At 56.2% G+C, this 20,696-nt stretch overlaps 1 protein-coding gene across 2 annotated transcripts in view; it reads left to right on the top strand.

Moving 5' to 3' along the window:
• The first annotated feature begins 297 nt into the window (after positions 1-297).
• TET3 (tet methylcytosine dioxygenase 3) overlaps positions 298-20,696 on the top strand; it is a 97,922-nt gene continuing 77,523 nt past the window's right edge. Inside the window, exons 1-3 of one of the 2 annotated variants that reach the window (XM_035001280.1) lie at positions 298-474; positions 1,324-2,040; positions 16,716-16,772. In XM_035001280.1, coding sequence (XP_034857171.1) covers positions 1,738-2,040; positions 16,716-16,772 — 360 coding nt within the window. In that variant the 5' untranslated portion in view covers positions 298-474; positions 1,324-1,737. Of the gene's footprint in view, positions 475-1,323; positions 2,041-16,321; positions 16,403-16,715; positions 16,773-20,696 lie in introns of those variants that run through there. The other variant, XM_035001281.1, reaches the window with a different exon arrangement.

Raw genomic sequence — 20,696 nt, 5'->3', positions numbered from 1 at the left:
AAAGGCGCGGCGGCGGAGCCGGGCCCTGCCGCCACCCGCTCGCGGGCTGCCCGCTCCGTCCCCTCCCCCTCCGCGGGAACAAACCTCCCCCCATTCGAGCAGCCCCCGGCCGGGCGGAGGGGGCGGCGGGGCCGGCGGGGCCGGCGGGGCTCGGCGGGGCCGCACGTGCGCGCCCTCCCGGGCGGGGGAGTCCCCGGGCGAGCACGTGCCGCGGCGCGCGGGGGGCGGGGAGTCCCGCGGACGCCTTCATTGCTGCTGCTGCTGCCGCCGCGGCCGCCGCTGCCTCTTCCTTCCTCCTGCGCCGTCCCCTCCTCGGCCCGGGCGGGGGGCTCCGCGCGCCGAGCTCGGCCCGGCCAGGCGCTCCGTGAGGCGGGCGCCCCAGGCGGCGGCGGCGGCCGCGACGGTGGTGGCGGCGGCAGCGCGGGCCGGGAAACTTTGCCCCTTTGTGCGCTCCGCCCCGGAGGCGGCGGGCAGGTCGGTGCAGTCGGTGCCTTTCCGGCTCCGGGGTGGGGGAGGGGCGGCGGGGAGGCGGGAGGGGGGCCCCCGGCCCGGGGAGGGGGGAGGAGGGGACGGCCCGGGGGCCGGCCGGGGGGGGCCGCTACTTTGTTGCGGGGGACGGGGCGGGGGTGCTACGGGTCACAGTGTAGCGGAGCCGGGCGGGGGCGGCGGGGCGGGGCGGGGGCTGCGGAGCCGCCGGAGCCGAGCGGCCGAGGCCCCAGAACAAAGGAGCCCGAGCGGCGGCGCGCGCGCGGCCCGGCCCGAGCTGGAGCGCGCCCCCCCTCCCCGCGCCCCCTCGGCGGAGCGGGCCGCCCTCCCCCGTTGGCCGGCGGGCGGGAGGGGGGGCGCGGCGGGGCGGCCGGCGCGGGCTACCCCGGGCGCGCCCCCGTCCAGGCCGCTTCCGTGCCGGGGGCGCTCGGGCAGCCCCGCCGAGTGAAGCTCTCAGCAAACTTTATTTTGAAAGCTCTGCGCCCTCGGGGAGGGCCCAGCGACCTCCAGTGAGGGGTGTGTGTGGGAATTTTGGTGAAACTCTCCCAAGCCCGTGGGGGTGGGGCAGAGGACAACTTTCTTAGAAATCTCACCTTGATCACCCCTTTAAATTTGTCGGGCAGGTTCCCTCAGCACCCCCATCGGGCGCTAGGCCTCCTCCCGCAGGCGGGGAGGGGGGTGCCGGTGCGCCCCTGCCAGAGGTTCGGGCAGGACTTTGTTTGAGCAAGCCCTTTCTCTTCCCCCATTTTCTCTTTTTCCAGAAGCAGGAAGAGGTAACATGTGAAAGTTGTCCCTGAGCTTCGAGTGATGCGCTTCCCCTTTCTGTCTCTGTTTTAGGCAGCGCTGCCTCCTCCATCATCCTGCCCCCGGAGGACAAGTACCAGGAGAAACTCCTCACCCTGCCCAGCCCCCACCACACACCCACCTGCTCACCTCATGCCTGGGTCCAGGGTGGGTGAGGGTGAAGAACCCACCCAGCCAAGATGATCCTTTCTCTGGGGACCGCTGCTGGTGTCCTGCCCCAGATCCTGGGCCCCAGCAGATGGGAGAGTGGCCCCCAACTGAGCCCTATCAGACTGCTGCAGAGGAGGTGAAGAGGCGCCTATCCTGGAGACTGGAGCTACTTGCCTTCACCCTTGTGCACTCTTGACTGTTCTAGGAAAGAAGGACCTGGTGGGGGCCTTGGCAGGCAGGCGGGAAGCTGGACCGTGGCTCTTCTCCGGCACCTATGCCCCTACCTCTGGCAGCATCATGAGCCAGTTTCAGGTGCCGCTGGCGGTCCAGCCGGACCTGCCAGGCCTTTATGACTTCCCTCAGGGCCAGGTGATGGTAGGGGGTTTCCAGGGGCCTGGGCTCCCGATGGCTGGGAGCGAACCCCAACTCCGAGGGGGTGGAGATGGGCGAAAGAAACGAAAACGGTGTGGTACCTGTGAGCCCTGCCGGCGGCTGGAAAACTGTGGGGCCTGCACCAGCTGCACCAACCGCCGCACACACCAGATCTGCAAGCTGCGCAAGTGCGAGGTGCTGAAGAAGAAAGTGGGGCTTCTCAAGGAGGTAAGCTGGCCCTTGCTTGGCTGCCCTGCCCTTTCCACGAGGCTGATGTACTCTCAGGGTCTTGCAGACGCCGTTGGGCCCGTTCTTCCATTCTCATCCTTTCGGTCTAACTCTGAATGGGGCCATGGGTCAGAGCTGGCTTGCTCGCCTTTGCCGGGCTGACAGTTGGTAAGAGAGAAACCGGGTAGCAGGGGTCTCCGGCTAGCACGCTCATCTCCGATGTTTGCGTTTGACGCATCTAGCCTTATTTCTAGAAGTTTTTTGTCCTGCGTGAAGCCTCAGATGCACTTCCAGGTCACACCAATGCTTGGGTGACGTGGGGGAGTGATGGTGTCAAGTAAGGGGTGGAGACTGAGGGATTTGGAAAGAAAGATTTGGGGTGACAGGGCGGTTTTATGCTGCCCTGATGGGATGGGATGTGTCTTTTCCTAAGCCTTTTCTTGGGCACCATCATTCTTCTCAGAAAGACAGCAGGAGCGCCAGTTGGAACTGGGAATTTGATGACAACCCACGATTTGGGTTCCCCTACTGGCCTGAGGTACTTCTGGAGGTCAAAGACTTTTCCTTATCTCCTGTGTTCTCAGGACCTGGCTCAGTTCCTTGACGTGTAGTTGGCACTCAGAGACTAAATGAATGAATGAATGAATGATGTGCTTTCAAGACACTGTCAAGCCCAGGAAAGAGTACTCCCTTTATTTGGAATAGGGGGATGGAGGGAGGAAAGGAGGAGCGGGGATGAGCTGAAAGGGGGAAGTGGAGAGGTAGTGACCCTGCACTGGCCATCTTTCCCTTCTATTCTGGTGGCGGGCTGCCAGCACGAGGTTGGCGGCAGCCTGGATAGCGGAGAGTTGGCAGAAGTAGGGACGAGCGAAGCTGAGCAGCTCTGGAGGAGCGTGGAGCAGCTGAGGTCGCTGCAGGCAGCGGAACTGGCGCTGGACAGAGCCGGCGGCCTGCGCGGTCTGCGGGGCTCCTCTGCTCTGCCACTCATTTGTCCAAGGGCTCAGGCGCCTCGGGCCCCCTCTCCGGGCCTGTCTTCTCCCCGGGGAAATGGAGGGGTTGTGCTTGATGGCCTTTGAAGCCCTTTCCAGCTGGGCTGGGAGCTGCTGCGCTTCTGAGGGCTAGGGCACCTGTGGCTTCCATGGGCTGGCGGCTGGCGCTCGGGATTTCCCTGACCGCTGAGCGCCCAGCTGTGCCGTGAGCTTGGTGGGGCTGTGGTCCCGTGGCTGGGAAGAAAGCTCCAAGTGTTGGGGGCAGGGAAGTGGTTGTTGCTGGGATGTTTTTTACTCCTTTTCACCTTCTCTTGTCCACTCCCTGTGGAAGCTGCATGTCATGGCCCAGGACCACAGACTGTGCTCTATTTCCCCGGTCTCTGGTTAAAGCAGGCAGCTCCCCACCCCAGCCTGGGAGACTGTGTTCAGCCCCTGTGTGTTGCTGGTGTTGTGGGGAGTTGGCATCCTGCTGGCCCAGGGCCCTGTGGGTCATTTCTGAAAGCAGGGAAAAGAGCAGGGGTAGGCTTCACTCCTGGGCATGAGATTGGTGTTTTGGTGTAAGGAAGACCTGCTCGGTCTACTTTTAAAGCTTGGTTCCATTGCTTGCTTCCTTCAGCCATTCACCGCACCACCCCGCCGCCTCCCACCCCTTATGTTTCACTCTGCTTCTCCCGTGATCAAACCTGAGTAGGGGGGTTGATCTTTCTAAGCTGGATGTTCCTGGAACCAGCGGCCCTGGTGAACCGTGTTTGAGCTTGTCTTAGAGCGGCACCAGTGCGGCCTACCTGAGTGAAAGGGGCAGAGAATGAGGCCAGGGTCCTGTTTTCCTTGTGCATAAGCTGCCGGCCTGGGCTGCCCGGTGATCATGGGTAAGATACAGGGATCTGGCTTGGCTGAGGCTTACAGACAGCCCTGCTGAGAGATCTGTATCCCTGGGGACGTCGCCATGGCCAGCTGTCCCTCTAGGTCCCCAGGGTCTATGGCTGGTGGCCCGAGGTGTCCCAGGACAGAAGGTCCGCATACTGGCGTGTAGACCAATGCTGGCCTACAACAGTTTTCCCAGTTTCTAGAGAAACAATGGAAAGGGGACAATGCAGTGAGCTAACTTTTTCTGACCTGTTTTAAGGATAGGTCCTTTCTATTTGATGTTCAAAAGGTGCTTTCTTTTACGAAATAAAGGTGCTGGTAGAAAGTAGATCTATTTTTTTTAAAAAGTCTTTACTTGGTAAAATACAAGATGGTAGCCACTAGCTCTAGATCTACGACTTTTTTTTAAATTGGTTTGTGAAAGCTGAAAGCATGGGAACCACTGTCCAGGCCACGCTGCATTTAATGAATGCATCTCTCACGCGATCACAGAGCTGAGAAATGCTCCGAGAGGCTCCGCTTGAGTGATGGAGCCCGAGAGCCAGCCCAGCATTTATCAGCCCCAGCGGCACCGCTGGGACCTTATGCATCAGATGTGAGCAGCCTTGTAGCAGAGGGAATGTGTCCTGGGACTGGGGAGGTTGGGAAAGGGGGAGACATGTTACTGGCATCTGAGGGTGGTTTTTGGTTTTGGCTCAGGAATAGAACTTTAGAGTTGGGTCCTGATTCTTCAGGTGGGGCAAGACCCAGCATCCAGGAGTCTCTTGAGAACCAGTCCGTCTCCTTGTATCCCTGCTCCCTGGCATTTCTTCTTCTAGGCACCTTTTCCCTCTACCCGTCTCTACCTCCCCCTGCCTCCTTTGAGTTGTCTGCTGACCGCTGCCTTGTATCATTCTGTAAGCGGGGAACGTTATCTTGGGTTTCCCATCTTTCTTCCCTACTCCTCACTCTTTTTTTGCTGTGTGTGTGTGTGTGTGTGTGTTTGTGGAAGGGGAGGTGCCATGGAGCCCCTTCACCCAGAGAAGTTGTTCAGCATTTTAAGACTAGAGATAGCTCCCAGGGACGGGCCCTCCCGCCAGAGCCAGGTGACTGCCTCTCTGGGACTGAAAGTGAGGCCATCCACCTTGATGTGGTTCATTCCTGGACTGTGGTCTTCCTTCCTAATGGCAGGAAGGATTTCGATCCTAGGTTGATGTCTGAAGCTGTTAGTCTTCACATTCTTTTTACCTGAGTGGTGACTTGTAGCACAACGGACATGCCTAATTAGAAAAGTAGGGTTTGGTGGGTGTGGAGACAAAGTAGGCCTCAGACCCCAAAGCAGCACTGGACTGCTTACTGTCTTGAGCATTGGTTTCTCTTTCTCTTGTTCTCTTTTTTTTTGTTTTTTTCTTTTTAAGTACGCTCCATGCCCAGCATGGAGCCCAATGCAGGGCTTGAACTCAAAACTGTGAGATCAAGATCTGAGTTGAGATCAAGAGTCGACACTTAACTGACTGAGCCACCCAGTTTCTCATTTGTCAGATGGAGCATCTGTTTCTCATTTGTCAGATGGAGTGACCCTTCTCTGCGGGGTTGTTGTGAGGGTTAATGGAGATTAAAATATGCATAATGTCTGGCACATAGTAGGTAATCAATAGACAGTGACAGAACATTTCTAGAACACCTAGAGAAGATGCCTGGGAGTGAATCCCAACTCTGAGGGATGGTGATGGGTGAAAGAAACGGAGACAGTGTGGTATCTTCATGCATTAACAATTGTGTATTAGTCTCTGAGTCGTAATTGTAGAGATATAATAAAAATTAAATGTTTATCTCAAGACATCTTCTAGCTTGCTCACAGAAGAACCATGGAGCCAGGCAGAAGGAGGGAGGAGTTTGCAGCCTCTCTGCTGGGGGAGGAGGCTAGACACCCAGGGGCCAGGCGCTGCTGAGGTCTTGGGCCTGACTGAGAAGTTGCTCGTGGGTGAAGGCAGTAAACACCTGATAAGAAGGGTAGGAGAATAACTCTTAATGGAAAAAAACAAACAAATCCTGCTTACAAAAACATACGTGTAAGGTGGGAAGCTTGACTGAGAACATTGTGGGTGAAAAATGAAGAGAAATGGGAATATATATACATAGCGTGAGCACACTGTCTAGCCCTCGGCCAGGTGGATTCAGTGGCTCTCTCTGCCAGTTTTGAGACAAGATACCTCAGAATTGGGGATCCCTCCACAGTATCAGAATACCTATGAATTCTTGCCTCGCCTGTCGGTAGTTCTGTGTTTCTGAAGACAGAGGCTGTGAGGAGGGGTGCTTTCAGGCTGGTACCAGTTTGCACCAGCAAAGGGAGAAATGGTAGAAGAGAGGCGATCAGATCCTTCATAGAGAAAGGAACCCCATCTTAGCGTTTGGGAAGCCAGAGTGAAGCCTGGGCAAGAACAGGCATTTGCCACAGACTTTAGAAATTGTTTTTCAAATGCAAACGGTTTTTAACCCCATGGCCACAGACTCTAAAAGGGAAGTTAGCAGGAGGGATAGGACTGCTCTCTAAAAAGGAAATGCTGACAGTACAGCCCTGAATGGTGCCCCAAGGAGGGAGGTGGTGGGACTCAGGGAGAACTGAGCCGTCTGTGTGGCTACATGAGCTCTGTTCAGTGAGCGCAGATGGTGGAAGGCCACGCTCCGTATGTGGAAAGGGGGTGCGTGTCGCCGAAGGCAGATTCAGGAGTGGCCTGACCCCTGAAGAGGAGTGTCAGGAAGTCCAGTGGCCAGAATGTGCTGAGGCTGGTGGAAAATACTCAAGACAATAAATGTCTTTTATGTATTCCCAGGGCAAGAATGAGAAGGAAGAGTAGGCTTACAACTTTGGGCGCATAACTGGGGACAGAGAACAGCCCCTGGGGCCCGGTGTTGTTGGGAGGAGTGAGCTTGGGGAGGACCCCAGCGGGTGGGCTTAGGAAAGGAGGGCCCTTCAGCTGCCTCAACCTGAGTGTGAGCCCTTCGCTCGCTATGGTACGGAACCCCGTCACCCACGCTCGCAGAGTGACAATCTTTATGCAGTTATGGTGTTTGAAAGAGGGCTAAAAGACCGGAGACAGGCAAAAAGTCCCAATTTTTCAGAGAGATTTTGGAAAATTTAAGCACATAAGCTTGACATCAGTTTTCCATCGCTCTAGAGCAGGTTGTTAAAAAGGTAGTTTGTGAGACTAGAAAGGCAAGTGGTGAGCTCTGGTGAGGGGGGTGGTCCTTGTGACTCTTTATAAAGCAGCCCAGCCAAATGAATAGATGCTGGGTTTCTGCAAATAAATGATGGCATCTCCTGCAGCTTCTTGGACAGATCAGAGGGCCAGCTTTTTATTTAAAGTCATCCTGAAGAGAGGTCACTGGTGTAACTGCCTGGTTCAATCTTTTTATCAACCATGTGGATCAGGGATTCCACATTGCGATCCCCTGGGTTCCACTCCCAGGGATTCTGATTTAATTGGTCTGTGATGAGCCCAATTGGGCTGGGGCTCCCCAGGTGTATCTAATGTGTAGTTAGGGTGGAAATTTGATGCAGATGAGAGACCCAGGTGATGAGCGCCAACCTGGGCTCTTCTAGTCAGGTTGCTTGCTCGCCCTGAGTCTCAGAGTATCTGAATGGTTCATGACCATGCATCCTTCTTGCCTATCCGCGGACCAGCAGCATCGGCATTACCTGGGAGCTTGTTAGAACTGCAGAATCTTGGGCCCTACCTAGGACGTACTGAATCAGAATCTGTACTTCAACCAGATTCCCAGGTGATTTGTATGTCCATGAGAGTGTGAAGAGCTGATCTACAGCACTTGTGTGACTGGGAAAAGGGGGTGGAGCTTGGAGAAGGGGACAGAAGTAAGTCTGGATGAATAGGTAGAGAATTCCAGTTGCCAACAAGAATAAAGAAGATGACCCAATCCATTTCTTTTCTTTCTTTTTTTTAAGATTTATTTATTTATTTTAGAGAGCGTGCATGCGCATGCACATACACAGGGTTGGGGGAGGGACAGAGGGAGACGGAAAGAGAAACTTAAGCAGACTCCGAGCTGATCGTGGAGCCCCACGGACACGGGGCTCGATCTCACGACCCTGAGATCACGACCCGAGTGGAAACCAAGAGTCAGACGCTTCACCAATTGAGCTACTCAGGTGGCCCCACCCCAACCCATTTCTTTACCCTGCAGGTCAGGGAGACAATAACCTCTTGAGATTTGCTTCAGGTTTATTCTTGTTCTTCTGGAGCCCATTAGCTTCTAGTCTAGTGAGTTATCAATAAAATCTCTTAAGGACTTGTGGAACTTGTGTGTGTGTTTTGAGGGTAGTCAGGAAAGGGCTCTCAGAAGATGTCTGCTGGTAAGTAGCCAGACTCAGGATCTTGGAGCCCATGAGAGAAGTAATTGGTGGTGGTTGTGAAGAGGAGTGGTATATGTTTGTAGGACCTTGGGTCTTATGGGAGGGTTTGGAGACTTACGGAGGAGAATGCATGTGTACCATCTTCCTAAGCTGTAGGTAGGGAGTAAAGGTGTGTCAGATCTGTGGGTGGGGTGGGGTGGTGATGGTGGTGGTGCAGGTATTAAGTTGAATGATAGAACAAGGGGCTAAGGAGATTGGGGTGGTCTGGAGCATTGGGCCCCAGCCAAACTTGATGGAATTTAATCAGTAAATCCAGAGTCTTGTACTTGTTTAAAAAAAGAAAAACTAATGCACAAGTAAGGAACCCTGGTTTCCTAGCAAGTAGGAAGAGCTGAAACTTTTTTTTTTTTTAAGATTTTATTTATTTATTTGAGGGAGAGTGAGAGAGAGCATGAGAGGGGAGAGGGTCAGAGGGAGAAGCAGACTCCCCACTGAGCGGGGAGCCTGATGCGGGACTCGATCCTGGGACTCCAGGATCACGACCTGAGCTGAAGGCAGTTGCTTAACCAACTGAGCCACCTAGGCGCCCCGAGCTGAAACTCTTAAAAGGATTGTTGACAGCCTATCTCGAGATCCATCAGAATGGTCACATGAAGGATAATTGAAGGAAATAGGGCTGTTCAACTTTGAAGTGAAGAATGCTAAGGTGAGTCTTATGTGAAAGAGGGAGTCAGTTTCTTTTTTTTTTTTTAAAGATTTTATTTATTTATTTGAGACAGAGAGAATGAGAGAGAGAGCACATGAGAGGGGGGAGGGTCAGAGGGAGAAGCAGGCTCCCTGCCGAGCAGGGAGCCCGATGCGGGACTCGATCCAGGGACTCCAGGATCATGACCTGAGCCGAAGGCAGTCGCTTAACCAACTGAGCCACCCAGGCGCCCAAAGAGGGAGTCAGTTTCTATGTGTACAGGAGTGTGCAGAACTTTTAGTAGTGGGTGGAAGTTATAAGCAGGGAGATTGAACCTATGTTAGAAAAAAGAATCGTCTAGGGGCGCCTGGCTGGCTCAGTCGGTGAGCATGCGACTCTTGATCTCGGGATTGTGAGTTCAAGCCCCACTTTGGGTGTAAAGCTTACTTTAAAAAAAAGAAAAGAAAAAACAATTGTCTAACATTTACAGCTGTTCCAAAAATGAAGAGCCAGCCCTGAGAGCGCGTGTGCCTCCTGTGCCTGCGCATGTCTGGGAGAGGCTGGGTGTTGACTGGTAGGGATGTTACGAGGACATCCTCTATCGGTGGGGGCTTCCACGCGTGGTGTCTTCTGCTGAGACTGTAAAGTATAACATCAGGTCTGTTTTCATGTTACTTAGACAATTACATTGCCGAAGGAACCTCTCTCTTAGGCCATAAAAGTTTTTGGTCAAGTTCTAGATGATCTTAGACCTAGACCTAATCTCAGACCTACGTTGGAATAGAGTGTGAATTTTCTGAAAATTTCTGCCAAATGATATGTGAAGGTTCAGGGGTGTGTTTTCTCAGGGGAGAGGGCCCATGGTTTTCAGCAGATTCTCTGTAGTAGTCACGGCCTCCCCAAATTTCAGAAATGTTCTCTATCTGAGTTGTCCAGTATGGTAGCCATTAGCCCTGTGTGGCTGTTTAAGTTTAAATTAATTAAAATGAAATAAAACCAAATTCAGTACCTCAGTTGCACCGGCTACCTTTCAGTTGCTCAATATCCACATGTGGCCAGTGCCTTGTGTATGGGACAGGGCAGATATAGAATGTTTCCGTTACTATGAAAAGTTCTGTTGAATATGGAGCTTCCCTGTGTGATCTCTGAACCCTCACTGAAACGTGTATCTGGGTTGGGGAAATAGTTGTTTCTGTTGGCTGCTCTCAGAAGAATATTTTGGACTGGGATCCCTGTCCCCACCCCACCCCCAAGGTAAGCGGGGAGGGGTGTGGAGGGGGCTGGTACTTTCCTAGGCTCTAACACACCCTGAAGCTCCTTGCCTCCCCTTGAAGGCATGGGCTGTGTTCTAATTACCTGCTACGGGGAAGGAATGACGACAGGAATGAGGCCTGGTCCCTACCCAAAGGCTGTCTCTGAAGCTCGCTAGAGGGAAGTGGCCTCTCCCACCCCCAGTCTTGACCAGTGGCCTTGGTGAGCCTTGCCAGTGTTTGCATCTAGCCCTGTTGTCTCCTCTTTGCCTTGGGCCTCTCATTCTGGAGAAGGCGTTGTGGGGACCGACCGGTTGAAAGACCACATCAGGGGTCTCAGGAGTTGTCACTAACCCCATCCCCATCACTTCTTCACAGCTCCCTTGTGGATCGAAGGCAGGACGCTCAGGAAGAGAGGCACCCCTTCATCTCCCTTGAGCCCTACTTGGGCCTGGCCAGGCGCTCCTGGGGGAGTCGTTGAGGGCTGCAGGGGCCTCTACCTGAGGGTGGCCGGGTACACACCCTCCGGGGCCCTGTCTCCTGTCGTTTGCATAAGAAATCCGATAACCTAAGTTTTTCTTAGTCTTTGAGGGAGAAGAGAAAGCTGGCAGCTCAGTTGTGGGTGACTGGCTGGACTGCGGGTGACTGCAGGTCTGGGGATTGCTCGCTGGCTCTTCCTCCGCCGCCGGCTCTGACCCGTGAAGTCCCCAGTCCAGTGTGCCCCCCACCTCCGCACACCCAGCCGGGGAGCCTGCGGACGGAGGGTGTACCTGCTGCTGCTGGCAGGGCAGCACCTCGGGATCCTCCAGACGGAGGGGGAGCTGCACACGGAGGGGCTCGCTCTTGTCTCCTTTTCCTCTCTTTATGGGTTGCTCTGCTCCTTAAGGGTATGCATCCATGCCCCCAGCAAGGTGCGGGGCGTTGGGAAGTCCTGGTGCTAGGATGAGGAAGGAGGAGAGGCACCTTCCTGGCGTGTTTCTTTGGTGCTGGGACCAGCAGCGTCCCCGGTGCTAGGGGAGGGCTTTGGCTTCAGTGTCCCCGAGCAGGACGTCATCTGCTTTGACTTGGAGACCCGCGAGTCGCCTTCCCAGCCTCATTCAGCGAATCTCGCCTGGGACTGGCTGTGCGCAAGGCGCGCTCCGAGCCTCAGCGGCGGGGAAAGCGGAGGCGGCGCTTACTCGGTCCTTAATGAGCTCGCAGTCTGGGGAGGGAGACGAGCATGGAAACAAATAATTACAGTACAGTCTGTCAGGTCTGTAAGGGAGGGACGCCTCGAGGGCAGAGACCAACCTTACTCACCTTTGGGCCCAGTGGGGAAGGGAGGGGACCTATTCTGAGAGTTTCAGTGTAGCCATAGGTGAAGGATGAGGGGGCTTCCAGGAGGAAGGGGGCACCTCCCCTGAGTCTGAGGTGTGTGGAGATGCTTCTCGAACGCTCAGGGCTGGTGGCAGGGTGTGGAAGGACATGGACACACCGCAGGGGGCCACCCGAGGGCACTCCCAGTTCCTCCAGGTGGTGGGGAAGACACTTTGTGTGAATTCCTCTTGGAAGTCTTCCACGGGCGCTGTCCCCAGGTCTCTAAACCACTCAGCATTCCTGTCCCACTTCTCAACGACCTCTTAAGGTTCCGTGTTGTTTGCTTGGATCCTGGGACATTTGGTAGCCCAAGGCTGTTGAATTTGGGGTGGGGAAATAGACTGTAAGACTTTCTCACTAGCTTCGAGGACGGCATGCGGGGTATGGGCAGAGCTCCAGCTGCTGCCGCTTAGCCTGGGGGGCCCAGGTGCATTCTGTTGGTGAGTTCGGAAGCAGGCGGGCTGGCCGAGTTGTTGGCAGGCTCTGACTGCATTCCCTTGGACATTGCTGGGTGCCTGGGTTCAGTCCATCTCTGCTGCGTCTCCAGGAGAAGCACCTTTTCTCCTCCTCCTCCTTCTCCTCCTCCTCTTCCTCCTCCTCCTTGTGATTGCTGTTGACACAGACTTCCGCTGCCAAAGCTAATTGTGAGGCCTGATCAGTGAATGAAGGCAAAGGCAGTTCCCATGACAACCGAAAGAGTTTCAAATATAGGGGATGATGTGTGTGATGGGCTGCAATTACTTGGGTGGAAATTGATGCGTGGACACCGGGGACTTCAAACATAGGCTCTGAAGGTGGAGGAGGTATTGGGTTTCTTTGGCAGGATCCTTTATGTGATGGAGAGGAAAGGAGAGGAGGGTATGACGTCCCCCCCAGTTGATTTCAGGTGCCTTCTGTGTATGGTATGTTGGGCAAAACCCCGAAGGGCCTTTGGGAAGGCATGACTCCAGCCATTCTGGTGGGGGAGGCAGGACACCCAGACAGACAAATAGCAGTACCGAGTGTCAGATGAGAAACGTTAGAAGTGCTGTCGGCTGACAGAGGACTGGGGTAACCCTAGAAGGCTTCCTGGAGGAATCGGGTCTTGAACTGAGCTTTAAAGTAAAGCTTTGTGGGGAGTGACCTCATTCAGGACACAGCTGTGCCGGAGAAGAGAAGTTTGTCTATCTTCTGCCAACGTTAGAAGAGGTAGGTTGATATGAAAATCCTAGAACCACACAGAGCAGTCTGACTGTATCAGTGCAAGTGAGGGGACAGCAAGAGCCCTGCTCAGTCATTTCCTCATTGTGTGACCTTAGGCAAGGTGCTTAGTCTCCCTGTAAATGGATTTCTCTATCTGTAGAATAGGTGTGAATAATTCCTATTTCACTGGTTTGTTTTGAGGATTAAATAAGATATGCTACGTCATGCTCCAAGTGTGGGGCCCTACATGGGGTTGATGTTTGGTTGATGTTCCTGCACATGCTCCTGAATCTATGTCTGGATGTATCCCCATCCCCTAGTCTTTGTATATCTGTGTGGTTTCTGGCCTGTGGGTACCCGTGTTACTGAGGTTCTCAGTGTTGGGGTAATTTGTGTGTTCTGAGAGTGAGTGAATCCATCTGCCTCTCCTCAGTGGGGATGGCTGTGGCCCTACTCCTCTTTGGGGAGTACGGTGGGACTGGGGTCATGACAGAAAGTAGGGAGGGGCCCCTCAGCCCCCAGGGGTCCCAAGTACCTCTGGGTCAGCCACTGAGAAGTCCAAAATGTCGAAAGAGAGGCCGGTAGAGATGGGAGAGGGTTTGTCGTGGGGTGTGGAGAGTGTCTCTGCTAGGAGCATGCACCTCTGTGACTCCTTGGAGCCCTGACATTCCAGGTTCCTCAGGAAAGGGCAGGAGGCCCGTGTGGGACAGAGACGGGGGCAGGTAGACTGCCCTGGGGAGCATAGGCTCTTCTAGGATATCCCTGGATTGCTGGGCGGAGGCGCGGGGCGGGGGGGAGCCAGGACCTGTGGGGGGGGGGGGGGACTGAGTTAGCAGTGGAGTTGGGGGGGTGGGTCAGACAGTCAGGGTGGCTCCTGAAGGCTGGGGAGGAAGACGTGCTGTTGAACGAGGCTAAGGCTCAGCTGTAGTTCAGTTCGAACAGGTCTGCCCTCTCCAGAGAGCAGGTGTCCCTCTGATCCTTGGGGACCTCAAAGAGAAGGTCAACCAGGAGAATGGCCTCCACATTTCAGTGCCCAACCCCCTGCCTCCCCACCCGCCTTGCCTAGAAACTTAGCACAGCCTAGTAAAGTGGGGAAGATGGGGCCCCCGCCCACATGGGGAAGACCGCCGTGTAAATAAATAACTGCGCCTGGTTGTGACCGGTGCTCTGGGAGAGGCTGTGAGCTGCGCTGTGAGGCCCCGGAGGAGCGGGGGATGCCCGTGGGGGCTAGAGGAGCTGGGAGAGAGGCAGAGGGAGGGAACAGGCGGAGGAAGCCTAGCACCGGGCGGGGGAGGGGAAGGGGGGAGGAGAATCCAGTCAAGGAGCAGCTTCCCGAAGTCTCTGAGGCATGAAAAACGTTACTATTCTCAGACCCATAGCTTGAAGGGAAGTGGTTAGGTTCAAATGACCCTATCCCTTTTTGCATTTCCCTGGGGTTGGCAGAGAGCGAGGGGGGTGAGAGGACTGGAATGAGCAAGGCCTAGATTGGAATTCTAGCTCACTCCTCACCAGCTGTGTGTTGCTGGGCAAGTGACTTAACATCTCTCGTCCGCTTCCCCATGAGAGGCAAGGTTGTGTGTGGAGTAAGTCAGACGCTCAGTCAGATGCTCCTACAGCGTAACTGGCACAGGGCCTGGGACGCAGCAGGGGCTTGATAAACTGTGGCAGCCGCAGCGGCAACAGTGTTAACTGTTACTGTCCAAGCAGTGTTAGTCACTCTTATCCAGCAGCCAACCGTGTGTGTGTCTGGGGGGGGGGGGGGGGCCAGGGGTGCTGGGGACCAGAGTAAAGAGGGGACTTCTCTTGGCCTGGCCAAGGTAAGAGCTTTGGGGGTGCAGAAGCCGTTTCCCATCTCGAGCCGTGGTGTAGGACCCTGCTCCTTGCCTCGCCTTGTTGCCTACCCTGGAGAGGAGCCAGCAGGGCTGCCCTTTGTCCCCAGGGGTGAGGCAGGTGTGGGCCCTAGTGCTTCTTGGAGTCTCCTCACCAGAGGCCAAGGCAGCTCCTCCCATTCTGAGTATCAGCTTGGGACCCCATGGAGGGGGCAGCAACTGGGCAGGTCACTGAAACAGAGGCTCCCACACATCCTAACCAGTTCTACCAGTTACCTCTTCTCTGTGGCCTCAGCACCTTCATCTGTGAGATGAGAAGTAGCACACGGTGAGCTCCCCCCCGAAATTCAGAGTGATGGTGGCTCGCTCTGCTCGGTCATGTGGCGGGCGCCATGCTACCTTTCTTTGTAGAATCCTCCTGACTGTGCAGGGCTTAGCTGGTGTTTGTAGTTCCATTCTACAGAAGAGCCAAGTGAGGTTAAGAGAGGTAAAGTAACACAACCATGGTGCTGCGGCTGGCCGGTGGTGGAGCCAGGAACTCAACCAGACGTGCGAGCACCAGAGTCTGTGGCTGTCCCCTTCCCAGGAGGTGGTAACTTCGGGGGTATTCAGCTACAGGGAGTGGATAGGGTGCAGCAGGGTGTGCCCAGGAATGCCCAGGAAATGAAATCGAGGAGTGGTTTGTTAAGACCTTCCTCTCCCCATTCTATTCTTTCTCCTCCTGCCATTCTTCTCTTCTCCTGGGTGTTGTAGCTTTCAAAGGCTCAGAGTCTGGGAAGTGGAGGCCAGACCTCTTGGGGTCTGGGTCACCTCTTCTCTTCAGCCTTTCCCAGGGATGGGAAGCCCTGAGGTCTGGGGGGCGCCGAGGACCTGGAGGGCCACCTTCCATGGCCTTTCTGAGAGAGGAGGAAACATCCTAGTGGTGGTGGCAGAGGCTGTCTGGATAGGGTGCGGTGTGTTCAGGCATGAGCGATGAGGGATCTAGGGTGAGGTGTGGGTGTTTGTGTGTATGGGGAGGGCAAGGCTGACTTGGTGAGGCTTTGAACCACAGGAGTGTGCGCTTCAAGCAGTCTGTTTTCCGAGGTGGGCGCTAGAGGGAGGGAGGAGCAGGACTGTGTGTCACGGTTAAGAGTCTGGTCTGTAGAGCCAGATGGATCTGGCTTGGAGTCCCAGCCCTGCTGTGTTCTAGCTGTTGTCACCTTGGGTAAGTTCCTTTACTTGTCTCGCCTTGTTTCCTCATCTGCAAAAATGGGGTAAAGGTTCATACTGCCAAGACTTTTTTTCTGTTTCTCCTTCCTGGAAGATGACGGCGGTTGTCACTCCTCCTGCTCTTATCCTAGCACCTGGCACTGTTTTCGCTGCTGCTAGGATGAGGCAGTATGCTGGTGTCCTGGGGTGACAGAGGGGCTGGAGGGGGAATCCCACCAGCCCACCCCAGCTCGACCCCGGGCGCCGTCTGCCCTCTTTGACCCTGGAGATGCAGAGGACGCCTTGCGTATTACCTTCAGGGTCCCCTGCTCAGGAGGAAGCGGGGTGCCCCGGGATCCCCGGCCTGCCAGGGAGCGGCGGCAGACCTGGGCTGCAGCCAGCGCAGCACCGCGGCACCCTTGGCGGCGCCCCCGCCTCCCGGCTGGGCAGGTCCAGCACCCCCGGCGGCCCTGCCCCCGCCGCCCGGCGGGCCACGGGGATTGGCTGGCGAGCGCGCCGCCCCCTCCACACCAGCCTCGCCGGCGGCGGGGAGGGGAGCCAAGCCGGCAGCTGGCCGCCGCCTCCTCTGCAGTGCCTCCCTCCGTGTGCTCCGGCGGGGATAATGGGAGGCCCGCCGGCCGATGCACCAGAGGAGGCCGGCCGAGGTAGAGCGGGCAGGGCGGGGAGGGACGAGGCCAGACGGGACTCAGGAGGAGGGGCAGTGCCCTCCTGGATCTCGGGAGGGTGGAAAAAGGAGAAATGAAAACAAAAACACGGAAAGGCGAATGAGCCCATCCACCAAGAGTCTGGGCGGCAGCTGGAGCCAGGAAGATGGTCCCTGCTATCCTTTCTTTCCGCGGCCCCCTCCCTCCGGTTCTCCTCCTTCCCCTGCAGCGGTGCTGGGGCTGTGCAGCCGAAGGACTTTGCTTCTTTCCTGGTGTCTGCCTGGCTCATCAGTCTTTCTGGCTTCTTTTGCAGGTGGAAATAAAGGCTGGTGAAGGAGCCGGGCCGTGGGGACAAGGGGCTGCTGTCAAGGTACCTTGTGTGTGTGTGTGTGTGTGTGTGTGTCTGCGCGCGCGCGCGCGCTTGTGTGTCTGCGCGCGCGCATGTGTGTGTGTGCGCGTGTGTGGTGGGGGTGAAGTGTTTGACTGGATTGGATAAAAATAAAGGGTCTCCTCTGGTGATCCCTTAATCTCCCACTGTGTGTGTAGCAGCAGCTGAGGGGGAGGGGTGGCGGGGGTGTGGGCGACCAATGAATTCTCAGGCCTGTGTGGGTTTTGTTTGGATTCTTTTTGCTTTCTCAGCTGGATGGTTTGGGTGCTGTTGGGATTGGGTTTGTTGAACTGTTTTTTTTTTTTTTTTTTTTAATACGTGCAACCCACTCCCCACCCTTGCCTCTGGAAATCTCTAGAGAATGTCCCTGGTGCTGTTGGTTTGCATCCAACCTGCAGAAATCCCGGGGCGCCCTGGGGGGGGGGGTGAGGGGGGATTGTGCTCCTGAGTCTGAAGCTGATAGGGTGTCATTAGTCATGCTGCTGTCACCATGGAGATGGCTGGAGAGGAGAGGAGGTGGTGGGGGTGAGGATATTTTGGGTAGGGTGGGGGCTGATGCAACATCATGACTGGGAATCCGTCGGGCGGCTGTTGTTACTCTGTGCAGCTTGGTGTCTGGGGGACTGGGAAGGGAATGTTACCAGGTGCGTGGGAAGCAGAGAAGGGGGCACTGTGATCGTCTGAGGGCCGGGACTGGGGTATTTGGGGCAGAGCAGGGCAGAATCTGGTGGGGTCTCAGCCATTACTAGGGAATACAGAGGTTCCTCTCGCGTTGGTAAGGACCAGGTTTCCTTGGGCTTTGCCCCTCTTTTCAGGGCTGGGGACCCGCTGAGTGTTTGGGATTACTCAGCAGTATCCTCTGCTGGCCCAGGGTGGGGAAAACTGAGCGGGAGGCAGCTTCATGTGGCTGCCTCTCAAGTTGAGAGCAGAGAGGCTGGAGAAGGAGTGTGGGGACTATCAGGGCAGGGGCCGGATGGGGGGAGGGAGCCTGTCCCTGCCCCTGCCTCAGCCCTACTTTCCCCTTTGGCCCTCGGAGCCCTCGGGAGCTGTGGGAATCAGGTGGCTTGGGTAGCAGGTGGGCAAGCTGCTGAAGTCCCCGGAGGCTCTTAGACTTTGGTCCTTGGCAGTCCTCCTGCCGCTTCCTGGGAAAGCTGTGGGAAGCTCTGTGGAGGTGCTGGAAGTAGCATCCTGCCGCCTCACTGACTGGGTGGGGACGCTGGCGGGGAGGGGCTCTGCTTCCCCACGTGGGATGGGGGCTCCTGGGCGAGGCGGCTGCTGGGTGGATCAGGAGCCGGGGTGGTTCCCTGGCCGCCTACCAAGGAACTTGAGGCAAGGAAGTGCTTGGCGGAGGGCATGAATTTTGCTTCTGAAGCCCCGTTCTGGGGGAAGAAGAGCCAGGTGGCATTAGCTCCCCTGGGGAGCTGGGCAGGCCTTGGTGAGGCTGGGAGCAGTGGGCGGCCCCTGAGGGAAGCAGAGGGTGGTTGATACTGGCGGTGCTGTGGGTGGGAAGGAGAGAGCTGTGAGCTCACTCGCTCCCTTCTCCAGAGCAGAACCCCCGGTTCCACCTCCACTTCCTTCCCTGGCCTCCCACTGCTGCCTGGGGGAGCTGTAAGCAGTGTGTGTGCTGTTGAGGGCTGTGGGCATGGAGATCATGCAGTGCACCTGTTCTGCCCCCCACCCTGGGGAGAACAGGACAAGGGGATGAGGACAGATGGGCTCAGGGCAGAGGCAGCTCCCTCCCTCTCTGTGTTTCCGGCCTTGTCAGCCAGAGCTTCCCTCTCTGCTGGAGGAAGGCCTGCTGGCAGGTTTGTTTACTCCCCAAAGCACCCCCCTCCTGCCTAGCGATGGCTTCTCTTCAGTTCTTTCCAAGCCCGTTCTCCGTTTCTCCCTGCCTGTGTTCTGCTGGCCCTGCAGTGCTGCCGGAAGCGCTCAGCCTGATGCCTCAACCTTTGGTGTTGTGGGCATGCGGCAGAGGCTCCTTGAAAAAGCAGAGGAAGCCTTCTAAGCACATCTTCCTCCTTCCCCCTTCTCAGCGTAGGGCCTGAGCCGGCTGTGTTTTTGAAGTTCTGAGATTGTGTCTGTGCTTGTTTTTATTGTTGAGTTGTCTGTCTGAGAATCCTAGCCTCCTCTTGGCCCGGCTTGGGCATTGCCAACAAGCGCTCAGATCTGACCCTCCCCCGCCCCCGCCTGCCCCCCCCCCCCATTCCTGGTGCCACCTTTCCCTCACATGGAGTTTCCTTAGGTGGCCAATCGGGTGCCGTGTCCCACATACCCCGATGAGGCAGTGTTACCAGATCCTCTTCCCTCAGCAGGTTGTGGTGTAGGAAGATGTGTCTGGTGCGTGAGCTCATTCTGAGATCAGGCCAAGACTCTGGGACACGGGACAAGGGGGCGTCACTTGTCCCAGTCTGTGTTCCCACAGGATGGGTGCAAGACGGGTAAACCTCATGGGTGAGTGGTGTGCAGCACGCAGTGGGAATACGCTCGTCTGCTGTGTGCAGTCCAGCCGGAGTTTCAGGCACATCCGTGCCGTAGGGTGTGTGTAATGCCTAGCACAGGCACAGAGCTGAGCTTGACAAACGCAATTTGTCATTTTGCTGGCGAGTGTGTTATGTGTCTACTCATGATAGCCCAAGGAACATGCCATAGCACACACTGTTGCCACCGCCTCCTTCTTGGCAGCCTGGACAGGAGTGAGTGCCCAGTGCCGAGAGCTCCAGGCCACCCCTGCTTTCGGGCTCCCACGCTGCTCCCACGCTCTGCCCCATGGGAATCCTTGACTGGCTGAGGATGTCTGGAAACTATTTTGGGACTGTGCCCGGGATCTCTGCCTCCTGTCTCTCCTTTGGACCACTGCAGAAATGCCCCTTTGTCGAGGATCTGTGATCCACACACCGTGGGTGACTCCTACTAGTTCTTCCTTGCCTGTTCTTCCTACTCTCCAGCCCTTGGTGAGGGTCTAGCAGAAACTCTTTTGCTCTGAGGTAAGTTTTCAAGCAGCAGTGAACTTGGGGAGATAAGGACGCAGGTGAGCGTGTCAGGCTAGAGCAGGAAGGGAACCAAACACAGAGTTGACTTTGGGAATGCTGAGAGAGAGAAGAGAGAGAGAGCTAGAGAGAGCTCGTGCTTCCTCCCGCTCCATGCATGATAAGGACAGTAGTTAGAGTCCCAGAGCTCAGCCCCACCTCCTTAGTGACCCCAGTGCCTTCTGAACCATTGAGAGGACAGTGCAGGATAGATATGTGAGCGAGCCAAAGGGACAGAGCCTTCCTGCCTGCCACAGTGCAGGGACCCGGGAGCCGCCCGCAGGGATCACAGTGAGGGCTCCAGTGGCCCACTTGCTGGGTTTGCTGAGGAGGGGCCTAGGCTCCGGGCTCCCCCCAGCTGCTAGAAATGATCTTTGTGGTCCTGCCAAGTCCCCTCCCATACCCCTGAGGCTGTAGCAAGGGGTTTGGCTCAGTGGAGGTGGGGGCAGGGAGCATGGGGAGGGGCTTTGGTTTGGCTCAGCTTCCGGGTCTCCCAGCTCTCTTTCCCACCCTGACCTCTTGGGCCTTTGGCCTCATTTCCTCTCACACTCTTGCATCTGGCAGTCAGCTGAGGACTCCCCCTTGTTCCCAGCATGTGTGCAGCTTCTGAGAAGGAGGTGGCTTCCTTGGGGGTTAGTTTAGGAAGCCTTGGGACAAATAGGGGACCAGCATGGCCCAGATGGTGAAAATCTATTGATTATCGGGCGCCTGGGTGGCTCAGATGGTTAAGTGTCTGCCTTCCGCTCAGGTCATGATCTCAGGGTCTTGGGATCGAGCCCCGCATCAGGCTCCCTACTCAGCGGGAAGCCTGCTTCTCTCTCTCCCTCTACTCCTCCTCCCTGCTTGTACTCTCTCACTCTCTCTGTCGAATAAATAAATA

The sequence above is a fragment of the Mirounga leonina genome, unplaced genomic scaffold (genome assembly GCF_011800145.1).
Source record: "Mirounga leonina isolate KUSES-001 unplaced genomic scaffold, KU_Mleo_1.0 Mir_125, whole genome shotgun sequence".
Classification (NCBI taxonomy): domain Eukaryota; kingdom Metazoa; phylum Chordata; class Mammalia; order Carnivora; family Phocidae; genus Mirounga; species Mirounga leonina.
This window is presented reverse-complemented; position numbering and strand designations above follow the sequence as displayed.